General features: G+C 41.3%; 1 protein-coding gene across 8 annotated transcripts in view; it reads left to right on the forward strand.

Moving 5' to 3' along the window:
* The window catches only part of plce1 (phospholipase C, epsilon 1), a 131,030-nt gene that overhangs the window by 97,336 nt on the left and 16,589 nt on the right, over positions 1-17,105 (forward strand). For 6 of the 8 annotated variants that reach the window (XM_050059935.1, XM_050059939.1, XM_050059941.1 and 3 more), the window contains 16 exons: positions 114-228; positions 428-587; positions 681-803; positions 2,683-2,819; positions 2,915-3,153; positions 3,391-3,452; positions 3,635-3,800; positions 4,544-4,651; positions 5,762-5,878; positions 6,773-6,931; positions 8,174-8,309; positions 8,566-8,607; positions 12,869-12,987; positions 13,270-13,387; positions 15,540-15,677; positions 16,575-16,865. In XM_050059935.1, the coding sequence (XP_049915892.1) occupies positions 114-228; positions 428-587; positions 681-803; positions 2,683-2,819; positions 2,915-3,153; positions 3,391-3,452; positions 3,635-3,800; positions 4,544-4,651; positions 5,762-5,878; positions 6,773-6,931; positions 8,174-8,309; positions 8,566-8,607; positions 12,869-12,987; positions 13,270-13,387; positions 15,540-15,677; positions 16,575-16,865 (2,230 nt within the window). The remainder of the gene's footprint in view (positions 1-113; positions 229-427; positions 588-680; positions 804-2,682; positions 2,820-2,914; positions 3,154-3,390; positions 3,453-3,634; positions 3,801-4,543; positions 4,652-5,761; positions 5,879-6,772; positions 6,932-8,173; positions 8,310-8,565; positions 8,608-12,868; positions 12,988-13,269; positions 13,388-15,539; positions 15,678-16,574; positions 16,866-17,105) is intronic. The other 2 variants (XM_050059940.1, XM_050059943.1) reach the window with 1 other exon arrangement.

Raw genomic sequence — 17,105 nt, forward strand, 5'->3', positions numbered from 1 at the left:
TACATTTAGCTCAGACTCTCATCAACAATGAGTGAGCAGGCAAACCTCAGTGTGTCACAGGTACACTTGTGAACTGTCATTTGTTATGTTTAACGTAATGTACGTTTACACAGGGAGACAGTGGGGACGCCACGGATGATGAGATGTTCTCCAGGAAAACACGGAGCTGTAAGGAGGGACTGTATCGAAACGGACCGGAGTCTGACAGCATTGACCAAGAAGATCCAGGTGACATTTTAAGGAGCTATTAAGAATAAAATATCACTAAATGTGTGCCAAGTGAGGATGTAGCTAGATTATTACACCCATGAATATCGTGAAGTTACATGGCCAGATGTAATTTGAAGAATAAAACAAGCTATTAACAGATTATTTTCTATGGCACTGTAAGATTTTTATTTACCCTCACTCCTCTTTGACTCCACAGAGGACAGCTTCCCTGGACCATTCTCCCTCTCATCCAGTAAAAGCCCTGGATTGCTCGCCTCTTCTTCCTCCTCCTCCTCTTCCTCCAGCATGGCAGGGTCCAACCATTCTCGCCCGCAATCCTCTCCCATCCTCTCCGGAACTGTTAAGTCACAGCCAGGGTATGTACAGTTCTGTATATGAAGACTAAAGGTGTGAAAGTCTTAGTGTTTCACTTAGGTTAAGATGTTTTGTCTTGTCTCTGTGGGTCGCAGGGCGTGGAGCAGCAGGTCGTGGCACGGTCGTGGGAAAAGCTGCCTCAAAGGCTTCCAGAATCTCATGATTTCTGACAGCACGATGAGCTTCATTGAGTTCGTTGAGCTCTTCAAGTCATTCAGGTAGATACCCAAAATTAGTCTGCTTTTGTTTTTTGTTTTACACTTTTGGTGCAGCAAAGTATCAGCAGAAGATCAGGTCCCTAAAGCAGAGATTCACATACCAGCTTGGCAGGCTTAATTTAATGTGTTGCATCAAACACATTTATATCTGGTTAAATGTAATAAAATGTCATTCAGTATTGACATACTGTACATGTTCTGTTCACTTCTATCATCTCACTCCCTCTTCTTATACAGCCATTGTGTTCTAATCAAATGCAACTAAAGACAGTATGATAAAACAAATTCAACAAATGCTTCTCGAGTTTATCATGTCTGGGAACTTTTCCAAGGATTCTACTCAGTATAATATTTAGCTTCTGCAATATTTTTCCCCATCAAATCAGAGGAAACAATGTTTTGCCTTGATAAGCAGCGGATTATTCTCATACCAGTCCTCCTTCATTTCTTAGATTGCAGTGAATCCTCTCATCTGCTGCCCAGCAGCTTCCTTTTGAATTCCACGATTGTGTGTGATTCCATGTGGAAAAAGTTGAAGTACAGCCTCTCAAAAATTCTGCTGATGTTTTTAGCTATCTGAACATTGTCTGCCCAGTGACTAAATGAAAACCTTCCAAACCCTGCATCAGTTTGTTATCATGAACAAAAAGAGGAACTTGTACAAGGGACAGCAAAATGAAATACAAACAAATGACACCTGCCTTGATAGGAAAACAAAATATTACAACAACAGAGGTTCTCTTTTAAACATTTGCTCGGTATCTCACGATAGGATAAGCCCCTCTGTGTATTCCTCACAAGCCTAATACTATTATGTGACGACTGCATTAAGAGAGGGAACATCCTACTCCTATAAAAGGGGTGATGCAGCATCACCAGCTCACTCATGTTATCAGAGAACCGGGGTTACCTTTGTAACCTAAAGACTCTCATGTTATCAGAGAACCGGGGTTACCTTTGTAACCTAAAGACTTTTAATATGTGACTTTTCATGTGGTCTTTTTTTTTTTTTTTCTTAATGAAATTTTATAATTTTTTCACATTAATTACAACATCATCATTTATGTTACAGTCCTGAGCTTGATAAAATAATATTAAATAGTTGAATATTACTGTAGGAAAATTAGTAAAATAACAATAAGAAAAAATAATGAAACAAACAAATATGAAATGAAATTAAAGAAAGGGACAAAGAAATTAAGAAATAGGGGGTAGTAGGGGTTGAATCATAAAGTGTTCCCAAGACACCCATTGTTTATATGCAAATAATTCATAAAGTGAACATCAGTATGGCCTCTGGAGCTTTCCTGTCTCTTGTTGTAGTGCTTCCTCTTTGCATTCAGTCCCTTAGATTACCAGGTAAGCAATTTATCAGTGGCTACTGCGCATTTATAAAGCTGCTGTCATTTCCCCTTTTTTAACCCTGAGTCTTTCAATGGGAAGTACTTGAAAGATTTCTTTATACCATTGCGTTACCACTGTTTCTTTCTTGGATCCGGTTAGATAGTATGCACTTCCTTGCAAGGAAAAGAAGTTTCTTTAGCTCCTAGATCTTAGGGGGTCTCAGACTCTAGCTTTGGATGGTAGTCCCAATGAAAACACGATCTTTACAAATATTACATGAAAGAATTGTACTCAACTTCTTTGCCCTACATGATCAGAACTCCCAAAAACAATTCATGTAAGATTCATCTGACACATTAAATACACTCAGTGCATAGAGGAAAGAAACTATAGAAAACTATTTTGTCTGCAGTCTAACACAGTGCTTCTGCACATCTGTGTCCGAGGTGTAAAACTGGAATCCTTAAATGCTGCTTGTCAGTCTAGGGTGGCTGAATGGGAACTGACCTCTGTTTTGTGTTTATATCCTTCACAGCATCCGTAGCAGGAAGGACCTGAAGGAACTGTTTGACACCTTCGCTGTCCCCTGCAGTCGTTCAAGTCCAGAGTCGGCTCCTCTCTACACCAATCTCAGCATAGACGACAAAGACACGGGGCTACAGCCAGACCTCGGTAAAAGAGCAAACAGTTGCATTCATTTTATTTGTTGTTAGCGGTCAGACTTCTTTCTCCTTTCCCCTCAGCTAATCTCTTCCTCTCCTTTTCAGATCTATTAACCCGCAACGGTTCTGATCTTGGCCTGTTCATCCGGACGAGGCAGCAGATGTCTGATAACCAGAGGCAGATCTCAGATGCCATCGCAGCAGCCAGCATCGTGACCAACGGGACTGGAGTGGAAAACGCCTCACTTGGCGTTTTGGGATTGGCTATCCCTCAACTTAACGACTTTCTAGTCAACTGTCAGAGAGAGCACCTGAGCTACGACGAGATCCTCACCATTATACAGGTAGAGTTGGAAGGAATGGATGACTGCACTTAAAAGTTTTTTAACATGAACTAGAGGGAGAGACGGTGATGATGGAGGCCCTTTACTGTAGGTAGGGACTGAGAGAAGGATAAGATAATGTAGATTTGTGAATATGACCAGACAAGAATACAGATGAAAGAAACCTGAGACACAAGGAAGGAAGAGGAACTATTTATCAATAATGATAATTAATTGTTTTATTATTTTGTCTTGCAGAAATTTGAGCCATCATCAAGCATGAGGCAGATGGGTTGGATGTCATTTGAAGGCTTTGCAAGGTAAATAACAAATCAAAATACATTGCACATTCATATCCGCACTGAAACACAATTAAAGTTCTTACTGAATCAATAACCCGTAAAAAACTACATAATGTTTATAATTTAAATGGACGTACGATAACATTGTAATCAGTGCAGTAGCATAATGTATTGTCTGATCATCCCTCTCTCCATACCAGGTTCCTGATGGATAAGGAGAACTTTGCTTCCCGTAATGAGGAATCCCTGATAACCCCGGAGGAGCTGCAGTACCCTCTGTCCTACTACTACATCGAGTCTTCTCATAACACCTATCTGACTGGACACCAGCTCAAAGGAGAGTCTTCTGTTGAGCTGTACAGTCAGGTAAGTCGGCCTTTCTCCTGTTTGACTCACATTTTAAGGTTGTTCTGGACCCATAACTTCCATTTTATATGTTGTATATTCAGTCTAGCGTTGGGTAACATTCACATTTTAACCAGTAATGGCACCTGGAATTTAGTACAGGTACCCAATGTTACCTTTTTGGATACTTTTCTGTCTTTTTAATAACAAATATATGATTCTGTGGCATCACAAACCAAAACAGACTCTGCTGCTTTCTGGCTTTGTCCAGGGACCGCACACTCTGCTCCTCCTGGGTTACAAATATGCAGATAAATATATTTATTCATTCCCTTTTTAGTGGGCACCAGTGAGGAGCAGTGGGCATTGCTTCTGGTCGTGGTCCATGAAATGCGGCTGAGATGCGAGTCTGCACGAATCCACTGCAGACAGCTGCGTAGATTAAAATGAGAGCGTATCTGTTGCATGAGATGTGCGAGTGAAAAACACATCTGATAGGCTTGCAGTGTAGATACAGGGAAGGTTTCCACTTGGCACTGCTGCACTGCATTCTGGCTGCGGCCCTGCTTTGTTTGTTAGATCCTCTATTGTCTGGAGTGGCTAGTCACTAGATGTGCTCTCAGGTACCACAATTGGGCACAGACTGATTTAACATGAACCAATACTTGGTAGTACGGACATAATTTGGTTGATACTCTTAAAAACATAGGGTTTTAGTTCCCAAACCTATTCCTGTCTGATGATTTAATGTCATTTTTCTCCAGGTGCTGCTGCAAGGCTGCAGGAGCGTCGAGTTGGACTGTTGGGACGGAGATGATGGCATGCCGGTTATTTATCACGGACACACGCTCACCACTAAGATACCCTTCAAGGTAAGGAATGCATATGAATAATTGAATTCAGAAAAGAGATGACCATTGATTGGAGGAAAAAAAAACTGTCAATCTGGCTCTCCTTGCTTTCTGCTCCTTGGCAAAAGTTTCCGGAGCCATATCGCCAAACAGAAATTGCACTGCTGTGTGTTGCTCTTGAGGGCCGTATCAATACTTTATATTTTATGTAATGGGAGTTCGACAAGTCAGAGTCCTCAAACAACCTGTGTGTTATCTGATGATGGAGCTAAACCTGGTATGTTTTTTATTTAATTTTTATTTAGCCAGAAAAAAACTCTTGAGATTAAAAATCTCTTTTTCAAGAGTGTCCTGGCCAAGACAGGCAGCAACATAAGCTGCAGACAGCATAGAGCAATATAGATTTTTGGCTGTTCCTGTCGAAAGATGACCAACGTAAAAGCAACGTGGTGATATCTTTGGGCGTGATCCCATATTGTACGGTGAGAGAGGTTCAAGGATGGCCGTTGTCACTGTCTTGCGATCACAAACAACTTGGGGAAAAAATTCTGACTGTCACAAATTTGGAATGACCATCTCACTGTGTGACTTCTGTTACGACCTACATCTCCTAACCAATTAACAGAAATGCAGCATAAAATGACGCACCGATCAGCGCAACAATGCTAAATGCTAGTAGATGCTAATAAATACACTTAGAGATCTCGTTGCATAATTCCTCTTCATCCTCTTCCTCACACTTTTCTGACACACATAAATACCACTATAGCAAGAGCACAATTCATGTTTGTTTTTATTTTTCTCTTTGGATGATGCACGCTGATGATGTTTTGTTCTTGCGTATTGACATCGATGGACATACGTGGTAGCCTGCGATTCAGTAGGCGCTGTCATTGTACAGTCTGCATACATCAAACTTGATGTTGTACCCAAGTTTATTAGATCCACGTCACACAGTGTAGCTGCACTAAACTTGTAAAATTGCTAATCTCTCACAGTTTGGAGGAGGCTTAAGGGCTGTTTTAGTAAATCTCATTAGTATTGGTTTCCACTGAGTTTCTTTCAGAGTCTCAGATTGACTGACTGTGGAGTGCCGTTTCTAAGATTGAAATCTCTCCTATGATCCTCCAGGACGTGGTGGAAGCAGTAAACCGGTCTGCGTTTGTCAATTCGGACATGCCTGTCATCCTGTCCATTGAGAACCACTGCTCCCTTCCACAGCAACGCAAGATGGCTGAAATCTTCAAGGTATGACTGCAGCTGTGTGTAAAATCTAGACTACGCATAAATATACAAGACACAAATTTCCCCGTCAGTGTCTATAAATGTGTGTTTTCCATTCTGATTAGTGACAAGTCATTAGTGTGTGAGAGTATATTACACATCCCATAGTACTACCTTCTTAAGCACTTCGAAGGGCGGCTCCATCTGTGTTGTTTTCTGGGTTTTTGAAATGAAACCTCCGCTCAACTGTTAGCACAAAGTAGTGACGTAGGTTAGAGCAGCGAGGGCTGGTAGTGACAACTGAAAGGATTCATTTGGATTTTTTGAAGTGGGGTTGTATGAGGTACTTATCTATAGTCATTGTAGACCACTTTCCCTTGCTGTCAGACAGACCTTTGACAGAAACAGTAATTGTAGAAACTGCTACAGCCACACTCCTTCAGGTGGGAATGTTTTCCTCAGTGACACTTGTAACAGCACTTTTTTTTTAACAAGGCTAGAACTTATTCTTTGCCCGGATTTTCTCAGCTGCTGTGGGCATTCGAACTGGCTGACTTCCAGCCAGAGGTTTGCTTTTCTAATCTTCAGACTCCTCTTTCTTTTTTAAGTTGTATACTCAAAGGCCCACATATCTGGGCATGACAGAAACATCATGGAATATCATCGGGCTTTCATCTAACAAAACTCCCAGCATCCTATCCTCCCTGGAGACTGACTTCTTCTGAGTGGCTTGATTTATAAAAGTGGAGACAGCACTGTGCCTCCGGCCAGCTTACGTCACCGTGGGCTTGTTTATTTGCAGTGTTGTTGATAAAAGCACTTTTACTTTACTCTCTTCCTCACGCTTCACATCATCATCATATAGTTGGACATCACTATTGACTGTCTGTCTGTCATGTTTGAATATTTATCCATCAGACCGTGATTGGGGAACGTCTTGTGACACGCTTCCTCTTTGAAAGCGACTTCAGCGACGACCCTCACCTGCCGTCTCCGCTGCAGCTGCGGGGGAAGATCCTCCTCAAGAACAAGAAGCTCAAAGCGCACCAGGCACCGGTGGACATCCTCAAACAAAAGGTCTAGAAGAGAAAGGCATCCTGTCAACACATATATAAACATGTACATAATTTATATTTAGCAGGTAGCATTAGTACATTCAATATTTAGCAGTGTTGATTAGAGTGCTGTCACATAAATAATAGATGCTAATGTGCTTCAGTGTACACCTCATCACACCATTTTCACTTAGTTTACCTAGCACACATAATGTGCTTCAGTATATACACATCCTCTGTAGACAAGAGCTCGTATATGTGCAGGTAATGGGTTGCTATAGATCAAATGTCAGATACAGGTATATCTTTATGAATATTAGTTATTCTCACACGGTTTTTCTTTTACATGCAGATTCTTACTTTGCAACAAGGCAGTGTATTAGGGCCATTTAAAGTTAAAAAAAAAAAAAAGAAAAGAAAAAAAGAGCCGGGGGAAAGGGGTTATATTCTGAAAAAGAATCCTCAGAATTACCAAGATTAAAGTTATGAATTACGAGAAAAACAACTTGAGTATTCTTGTTAACTCGTGAATTTTTTTTTACGTAATCAGGTCATATATTATGTCATTGTTATACCAGTTTGATCAAATTCGTAATTTGGGTAATTTAATCTTAGAGTACTATCTTAGAGTTTTTTTCTTGCAAATCATTGACTTTATAATGACAGAGAATAGCTTTTTTTTTCTCGTAAATACATGAGTTATTCTTTTAAATTGATCTTTTTTTTCTCCAGAAATTTACAACTTTTCTTTCTGACAATTTCAATGATATTTTTTTTTTGTGCAAATTTATGACGTAATAATATCAGAGAATATGAGTTTTTCTGGTAAATTTACAACTTTAGTCTGAGAGAATTTCTGAGTTTTTATAGCAGATTTATGACTTTGTAATGTCAGAGTATATTTGATTTATTTATTTTTTTTTAAATGTGAGTTTTTCTATTGAATTTACAACGGTAAGTTTTTCTTTCCCAGAAATTTACAACTTTAATATCAGAGACTTTCTGAGTTTTTTGTTGCGTACTAATGACTTTATAATATAACTGTATAATTTATATTGTATAATATATGCATTTTTCTTAAAAAAAAATAACTCTTTAATCTTAGAAAGAGTTTTTCCCTCAGAATATTACCCTCCTCCGCCGACACTGTAATTTTTATATTTTTTGTCCTTTAATGTTTTTTACCTACAAGGGTCCTAATCTGCAGCCATATTGCTTTCTGTTTGTTTTCTTATTTTAAAATAATATTTTAACCCTTTCACAGGCTCACCAGCTGGCCCACATGCAGGCCCAGGCCAGCAATGGGTCACCAGGGGTTACTTCGCCTAGCAACCACACCAATGAAGAAGAGGAAGAAGAAGAAGACGAGTACGACTACGACTATGAGTCTCTATCAGATGGTAAGGAGAACTGCAGTGGAGTTTAGGATCCCTGGAAACACACCTCATAAGCATGAAACTAACCCGAAACTGATTTCCACTGATTCTCTGGCTACAATACAACTTAAATCATATGTTCATCTTATGTTTTAACCCTTGAATCAGTTTCTGTTCACACTTTTTCTGGCTCTTTTTTTTAACACTCAAGTCTCTCTTTGTTAGTGATCTATTCTCACTCTTTTCCTTTCCTGATTTATCTCACCTGTTTTCCACTTAGCTGACGTCCTCACAGCCTCTACTGCCTCGTATGGCCTGGAAGGTAAATGCACGGCTCTGATGCGCCTCTCTATGTACCAGTGTTTCCGTCTAACTTTGTTTTGCAGTGGTAGCTGGTGGTCCTTGGCTGATTCATTTTGTTAATTGGTGATACGTTGTTGTATCTCCTCTTTAAGTGTGCGATTTAAATATTTACCCTGCAACTGAGTTTCAAGGGGAAATGATGGTTCTTTGTAGCAAACGTCTATCACTGCAGAATATCTACAGAGAAAACACTGGTATTTAGACGTGCACTTGTGATCTGCATCATTGCTAAAGATGTGCCCGCACACTGTAACAGCTGCTAGCTTTCTGCTTTTTGTGGACATCCAGTTATGTCCTGCTGCACTGTAGCTATCTATTGTGCAAAGCAAGCAGCAGTTTGAATTTTAACATCACATATTGTGTCATGTCAGTCCAGTAAAAACTATATTCTAACTATATTCTTAAAGTGGTATTGATTGACTGTTTGAGATATAATTAAACATACTAACATGGAGAACTTGAACTGATGACCTCTGTTACATGACGTCCTCCCTCATTCTCCAGTGTAGCTAATACAATAAGGACAGCCACGTGTGTTCTTTTGCACAGAAGTTAAAACTTCTCTACTTTCTAATCGCTCTAATTCATAATGCTTTTAAAATCATAGCAGGGTGCCATCCAAGCATATTTGTCTCTACTAAAATGCTAATAATGAATGGTTTACGACATCAGGAGTTTTTTTTATGATGTGAACTTGTTTTATCATCATTATGGAACTGCAATAATGCTGGCATCCTTAACTCCCGGCTCGCTACAGCAATTTTTCTTGTGACTTTGTAAACATGCACTCAGTGTATCCATCATTCACAATTACTTTAACTCTAAATCAGATTCTGTCACTATGAACGAAGTCTTAAGAGAAACCTGGATTTTTTTTAAGAGAAATAATAGTATTTGTGATGTGAGCTTGTGGTTTGTGTGTGTCTTTGTGTGTGGCCTGTTGGTTTTTTGACAGTATGTTTTTAACGTTCTGCTTCAGGACGCACACTACGGTAGATCTGACACAGCCTTTGTGAATTATTAGAAAACTCTGCTGTATGAATGCAGTATAGAATCAAGGCTGGACTGACTCTATACTAACTCTAGCTATGTAATTATGAATGACATCAACATTAGATGTGTAGGAAAAAAATGTGTCATTCATTTCATTCAGTGTTAGCATGATTTCTCTTTCTCCCACAAACGCATCACCTCCCTTCCTCCTCCTCTCTGTACTGTATTTGTCTGTGACCTCGCCAGTGGCTGGGCAGGCTCATCAGGGAAACAAAACAAAGCCATCTGGTTTCTCAGGCCCTACACTGCCCCCGCACTAAACAACAGACCAGGGGAAACTACCCTGTCCCAGCACTGCTCTCTCCCAATCCCTGCCCTCTGCTCATCCCTGTCATAATAACATACCGGTCAAAGACCTTTCAAATCCATTTCTCCAATCTCAACCTCATAAAGTTGGTACATTTTAATTCTTCATTTTTTAAAGTGAAATATTAAGACAGCTAGCAAGACATCCTGACTAGATAAACAACCCTCTACTGTCTTCATTTGACCCTGCATGCTTCTTCACAACATCAGCTGGAACGCTTGAACTCTAAACTGCCAATCTGCCACCATCTCGTGTTTAACAGTAGCTCCCTGCAGTCACAGTCTGGCCCAACTCACCCCTCTGGCTACTGTCTGCAGGATGACACTCAGGGTCAGCTCTACTGTCAAACCCTTTACAAAGGAAGAGATTCCAAATGTCAGGACTTAAACAAGTTTTCAGTGATAAAAAGCCGCTGCATTTTTAAGCTGATAAGTTTTTTCCCCGTGTTTTTGGCTGCGATGAATGTGTAGGAGGAATGAGAGCAAAGGGAAAAACTCCCCATTGATGCTTCCATTTACAGTTAATAGACATTGCTTTGAATGTCAGCAAGGAGGAGCATTCTTGGGCTTTTGCTCATGGGCTCTGCAAGTAGTCAGATATTGATAACTGTTTTTTCCTTTATAATTATTCTGTAATCATCTCCACCCTGCAGTCATCTGAAAGGCATGACCAATCTCTGAATGAGATGTAGAACCACTGTAGATTATTATACCCAAGTGTATGTCAGTACACACCAACACACTAAACATGTTTGTGATCTCACTCAATGGCAAACACCATAGTTAAATGCTGAAGCTAATTCAAATGTAGCTTCAAGCTGCATTTAAAGGGACAGTTCACCCCACAATCATAAACAAGTAGGGCTAATTATCAGTCTAGATTGTTTCAGTGTGAGTTGCAGAGTGTTGAAGATAGCGGCTGTAGAGATGTCTGCCTTCTCTCAAACATTATAGGACCGGATGGCACTCAGCTTGTGGTGCTCAAAGCGCCAAGAAATACCCTTGAAAAACTCAACAGCAATGTCTCTTTCCAGAAATCATGACCCAGTTACTCAAGATAAACCACAGACCTTGTTGTGAGCTGTTTCATGTAGGAGCTATTTTCTTTCTACTGAATCGCACATGCCGACTGTATCTCTGCACTGGTCTCTACAATCCACCCCACTGAAAGAGAGTATTTGATCTCATGCTGTCACGAGCACGAGCCTCTTGTCCATGAGTAGATGGTGTTTCCCTCTGTGTGGTGATACGGTTGGCGGGTGTAGTTTGGTAGAAAGAAATAGTTCCTACATGAGACTGCTCACAACAAGGTCTGTGGATTATCTTGAGTAATGGGGTCATGATTTCTGGAAAGAGACATTGCTGTTGAGTTTTTCAAGGCTATTTTTTTTTCCCAAGTGTTTTTATTGAGCCAAAGTTGTAGTGTCAGGGCTCATTTCATTTTACAGAAAACAGTTTTGAAACGATGAGCTCAGAGATGCCCAACCTCTTCTACTCCCCTATCCTTTACCCTTGTCTCACTCATAAACCCATAGTCAGAATAGAATATTGTATTGTGATGTGATGGTTAGAATTCAGGAACTGTACTTTGTGCGAGGTGTGATATGAGAGGTTGCCAGATTGAGATATATTGTGGGAGTCTGCCCTTTAAGACGTATCTTATCCTTTCCAGGTGTAGTGTGCTGGTTAGGTCATGTAGCCACATATTGTAGGTTGGAACTGTTGTTCCTTTCCACAACATTGGTAATAGCTTTTTTGCTGTAATGGTACAGTAGGGGAGGAATTTGGAGAGTGGGCAGTGGAGAGTTTTCTTAATGCTTCGGATACACCCAGAATGATTAATATAGGTTCTGGTTCTAGTGAAATATTAGTAATTTCTGAGATGCTGTTGAGGACATCGGACCAAAAAGATGCAACCTTAAGGCACAAGACAAAGCTGTGAGAAAGGGTTGCTTGTGGGGTTCAACATTTATCACAAGTAGATGACAAATTTGGATACATGTTGTGTATTGTGGCCTTGGAGTAATGGAGTCTGTAGCTACAGAGTTTTTCAAATGTGCCATGTAGTTCCATTATATTCAAGAGAAGGCAGACATCTCTATGGCCGATATCTCCAACACTCACTTAAACAATAATAAATAGCACTACGGGTTAAAGGAAAATAAGTGTTTTTGATTTTGTTGTGAACTGTCCCTTTAACGTCAGTGGTCGCTCAATGCTCTGACTTCATTGAAGCAACAAGAAAAACCCAGCTCCTCTCTTTAAATACAAAGTCAACATTAGTTTTTGCAAGAAGTAAGATTCCCAGACGCTAAATTTACTTCCTCTGATATACAGTATGTCTCACCGGTGATTTAACGTACAGTATATCAACTGGGACACCAACTCCAACGCATGTTATTCAGCAAGTACATTTTAAATCCAGGCTGGATCGTCTCCAGGACAGTTTCTGCCTCAACTATGCTGGATCACATGTTGTTGCTTTGCTGCTATACAGAACTTTTTGGGTTTGTGATGGCGTGCAGAATTTGCATTCATCAATACATGTCCACATCGTTAAAGAGAGGTATGTTCTGGGGCGTGCTTGCTTAATTGGCAGGTATCTCAACCTGTCACGCTCAACCATGATGGGTGCGTTTCATCAGTTTCACCCAGGTTCCTCACTGCTCAATTTTTGCAGTTTGAATATGGTTCAAAATCATGCCAATTTAATTTGCGCCGCATACTCAGCTGTTTTTGGCACTAGATTTACCCGTTAAACATTACCTGAGGATGTTTGCTCTGCCAGATATTCTGCTGCCCACACTACTACACCTAGTAACACCTGGGAGCTACTATAATTCATTGTATTTCCTAAATAGATAACATCCTGGATGACAAGCCAGAGGGGAAGAGCTCAGCAGATAAAGAAGAGCAACCTGTTGATGAAATACCGAAGAGGATGAAGAAGTCTGATAGCACCACGCAGAGCAAGGGAAAGGTAGGAAATTATGGTTTGAATATTCCCAAGAAGAAGCCGATATGAGGTGTCAATGGGTATTTTGGCTGTTTGGATTCAAGCAAGTCATTTTTTTTGGTTTTGATTACAGAAACAAAAAGAGATTTAAGAAAGATTTTGCATGGAAGTTGAGTATGCAAGTACTCTCCTCTGCCTGTGTGTCTATGAAGTCTCCGCTCCAACTGTCTCCTCAAGTACAGTATTAACCGTATTGTCCTTGTCCTGTCCCCCATCCCCCCCGCCCCCCCGCCCCTGCACCTGTAGGTGTTTGACATGGAGCTGGGCGAGGAGTTTTACCTCCCTCAGAACAAGAAGGAGAGTCGACAGATTGCCCAGGAGCTGTCTGACCTCGTCATCTACTGCCAGGCTGTGAAATTCCCCGGTAGAGAATATTTCATCATCCAGTCTCTTTGTTTCTCACACACACAGTTCTTATGTTAACACACATTACTGAGTGTTACTCCATGTTCCCGCTTCCCTCCGACACAGATTCAAACTGATTTATTCTCTTTTGACACGCTATCATGTTCAACATCGCTTTTTCCCCCCCGTCTTGTCCCACTTTAATCCACTCCCATGTTTTATTTAAGAGGTCAAACCTTTCCCCCTGTGTTTCTGAATTTTTTCATCGCAAGACATTTAATATCCCAGTGTTACACTCCATTCCTCTCCCACACTGGACACCCACAGAGATGACGAATCCTTCTCTCCCCATGGGACAGATATGGTTACTTCACTGTGCTGTCAGTCCCAGAGCAACACAACAAACAGCACAGTTGTTATACAGTGTACTGTACATTAATGTTTGTGTGGTGCCCTGGTGGCTGAGTAAATGGTAAAAAATATATTGTGTTTAGTTTAAAATACATGAAAATGCTCTCTGCTCAGCACTTAAGGATGTTTGACTTTGCTTTCTGTACCCCGATAAAACATCTCTTAATCCCTATTTATTGGGATCTATCTTCATTCCACGCTACCATTTATCTCAAATATTTCTTTGTCCCTTAAATATCTCTTATCTCTCCTTCCCTCCCTCAAGTGTCCTCTTCTCTGCTTGTCTCCTCTTTCCTTTACATAACATTTGCCCTTATAAACGTGCAAGTGTTTCCACTGGTATTTTATTTGTTTACGGTTTCCAGGGACCTGAGATCTGAGAAAGAGAGGACAGGGCAAGCGGCCCATTTCAGACAGACAGCAGACTGGTTGCTGCTGTTTGCTGTCTGAACTGGTTGCAGACAGACATGCTCCTTCTAAGAACTTGTGCACAGATCATCTTCAAAAAATACTCGCCATTCAGAAAATTCATGGCACGTCTGTCGTCTCAAGTAGTCTTTTGGAAAGCAGACAGGGATTTGACACTGAGTAAGAAGTGGCTCGAGATTTACAATATTTACATTAACAGCATTCTTCCGTTAAAGCTTGGGCATGGAATTTTGGCATCATGGGGCAAAATTAAATATTGAGCGTATGTATTGTAATTCAGTTCTGCCTCTCTTCCTGTGACAAGAGACTTCGGCCAATCACAGGCCATTGTCAGAGAGAGCAGCTGTCAGTCATGTTAATCACTGCTTGAGAACTGCAGTTTCACCGTCAAACTAGGCAGTGCTGATCATATTTGAATCAAGCTCTGTTACTGCATCGCCTTAATGACATGATTGACAGCTGCATTATAGAATCCTCAGCTCTGATTGATTGTTTTCGTGATTCTTGCAAGTGGCCCTTTTACATGTCACGCCATTATTCTGCCTCTCCGTTCTGTATACAAGGTACGTTTGCGGAATGGGGGGACCGAGTTGTGTCGCCTTAACGCGGGCACAAGAGGTAGTAACAGCACTGAATCTGCATCTGTGTAAAAGGGACAGTCAGCAGGACGTGACCGGGGATGGGAAGGGTGGGACGTTTCGACGACGTGTTATGCGTGTAACCCACTGTCGGGAGATTTTAAAAAGCAGTTAGAAGCAGTTAGCGGCTAACTCGAAGAGGAACTGTAGCCAAAAATGTCTGCAAATTGGGAAAAATGTGAGGTGAACAAGTTCCTTAACCTCCGAGCAAAGGACGAGATCAGCCGCCATATAACATTATTATTAAATTCAATTCAATTCAATAGAACTTAATTGTCCCAGAAGGAAATTCTTGTGCCAGAAAATGCTTCAATTACAGAAACACTAAGTACAGTAATCACAATTTTAACGATTCACAACCAGTAACAGCCAGAAAACCAGTGAGTTCCCCGGCTTGTTTCTCAAAGTCAAAAACATATTTTTGTGTTCACTTTTCAGCCCAACTTACAGTCAGCACTATTAACTCTAATCCTCTGTGCTCATTAAAACAAATGCACTTGGAGTGTCGCCTGGAGGGAGAAGACCAACTTCCTCACTATGATAGAAAGTGACAGCATTTAGAGAAAAATGATTTCTGGATGTTTCGACACAAATTGAGAGATACTGATGTCATGAGTGCGGTGTCTCCAGTCTGTCTGTGTTGCATTATTGACCACTTCTTCTCTGTCTGCCTCCTGCGTGTGGGAAACACAGGCCTGTCCACGCTGTCTCCAGCCGGCTCTGGCAGAGGGAAGGACCGAGGAAAGAGCAGGAAGTCCATATTTGGCACGGCTCCTGCTCGCTGCAGCACAACAGGGGAGGTCACGACCCAGAGCCGCACCCCTGGGAAAGGTACGCAGGGCCTTGGGGTGGTTAGTGTTAGTAAGAGGGTGTGTGTGGAAAAGATGTTCATTTTTCTTCTAGGGATGGGCGGATCGGTACTGTGGGACTGATACTTCGATATTCTCAAGCTATTATTAAAGTTTGGGGAAAAAACATTTTTAGATTATATCCATTAGCAGTTAAACTCTCAAAGACCATCATCAGATTTAATTAATATATTGCTAAACTCTGATTAGTGCTCAAAACTGTTCTAACCATAGTCTGTATAAAAGAAGTAGACACAGCTACTGTGATGTCCCCCATTGGTTTGTGGACTCCTGTTTTGAAGCCTCATCAGGCATTTTGGACGCTGCCATCTTGGTATTTTGGAGCCAGATATGACTATATTTGGACGAGAGGATGGAGCTCAGAGGGTAACACTTTGCCACACCTCTATCCTTTTTGACAGGTCGCCGTGGTAGCGACTTGTCAATCACAAGCAGTGTCGCACTAAATCATACCCTGCTTTATTGTGTATTTTCTCTAAATGGGACTGTAATTTACAAAATGACCATTGTGCTGTATTAAAGTAGACTTGAAACATTAATTCAGACCATAAACTCATAAGAAAAATATTAACTGTGGTATTAAATCAAGTGAGAAGTAGGGTTATTTTCTCATTGACTTCAATACAATCAGACTTCTTTTTGCAACCAGTGGAGTCGCCCCCTGCTGGCCAATAGAGATATTGCAGGTTTAAGGCGCCTCCACATTGGCTTCACTTTTCAGACCTCGAAGCTACCTCCAATTCTGTTACACAGTCTATGGTTCCAACTCTTCATGGAGGACCACATCGCTCAACGTAAGAGGCTGATCGAGCTAATACATTTTCAGAGCCTTTAAATTTTTCTTCTGTCTTCCCTCTAGGTGGTGCTGAGCGGCTGAGCTGGGAGGAGCAGCAGACGTCTCCCGTCCTCAACCCACCCACCTCTCTCAGCGCCATCATCCGCACACCCAAGTGCTACCACATCTCCTCGGTCAACGAGAACGCCGCCAAGCGCCTGTGCCGGCGGTACTCTCAGAAGCTGATCCAGCACACCGTGTGCCAGCTGCTCAGGACATACCCAGCAGCCACCAGGATCGACTCAACAAACCCCAACCCTCTGCTCTTCTGGCTGCACGGCATCCAGCTGGTGGCTCTCAACTACCAGACTGATGGTGAGGAGACATTTTCTATTTGTATGAAAAACCTTTAACGCACATTCTAGATTCACTGGCCACTTTATTAGGGACACCTTGCTAGTACCAGGTTGGACCCCTTTTGCCTTCAGAACTGCCTTAATTCTTGGTGTCATAGATTCAACAAGGTGCTGGAAACATTCCTCAGAGATTTTGGTCCATATTGACATGACAGCATCACACAGTTGCTGCAGATTTGTCAGCTGCACATCCATGATG

This window comes from Epinephelus moara, chromosome 13, assembly GCF_006386435.1.
Source record: "Epinephelus moara isolate mb chromosome 13, YSFRI_EMoa_1.0, whole genome shotgun sequence".
In the NCBI taxonomy this organism is placed as follows: domain Eukaryota; kingdom Metazoa; phylum Chordata; class Actinopteri; order Perciformes; family Serranidae; genus Epinephelus; species Epinephelus moara.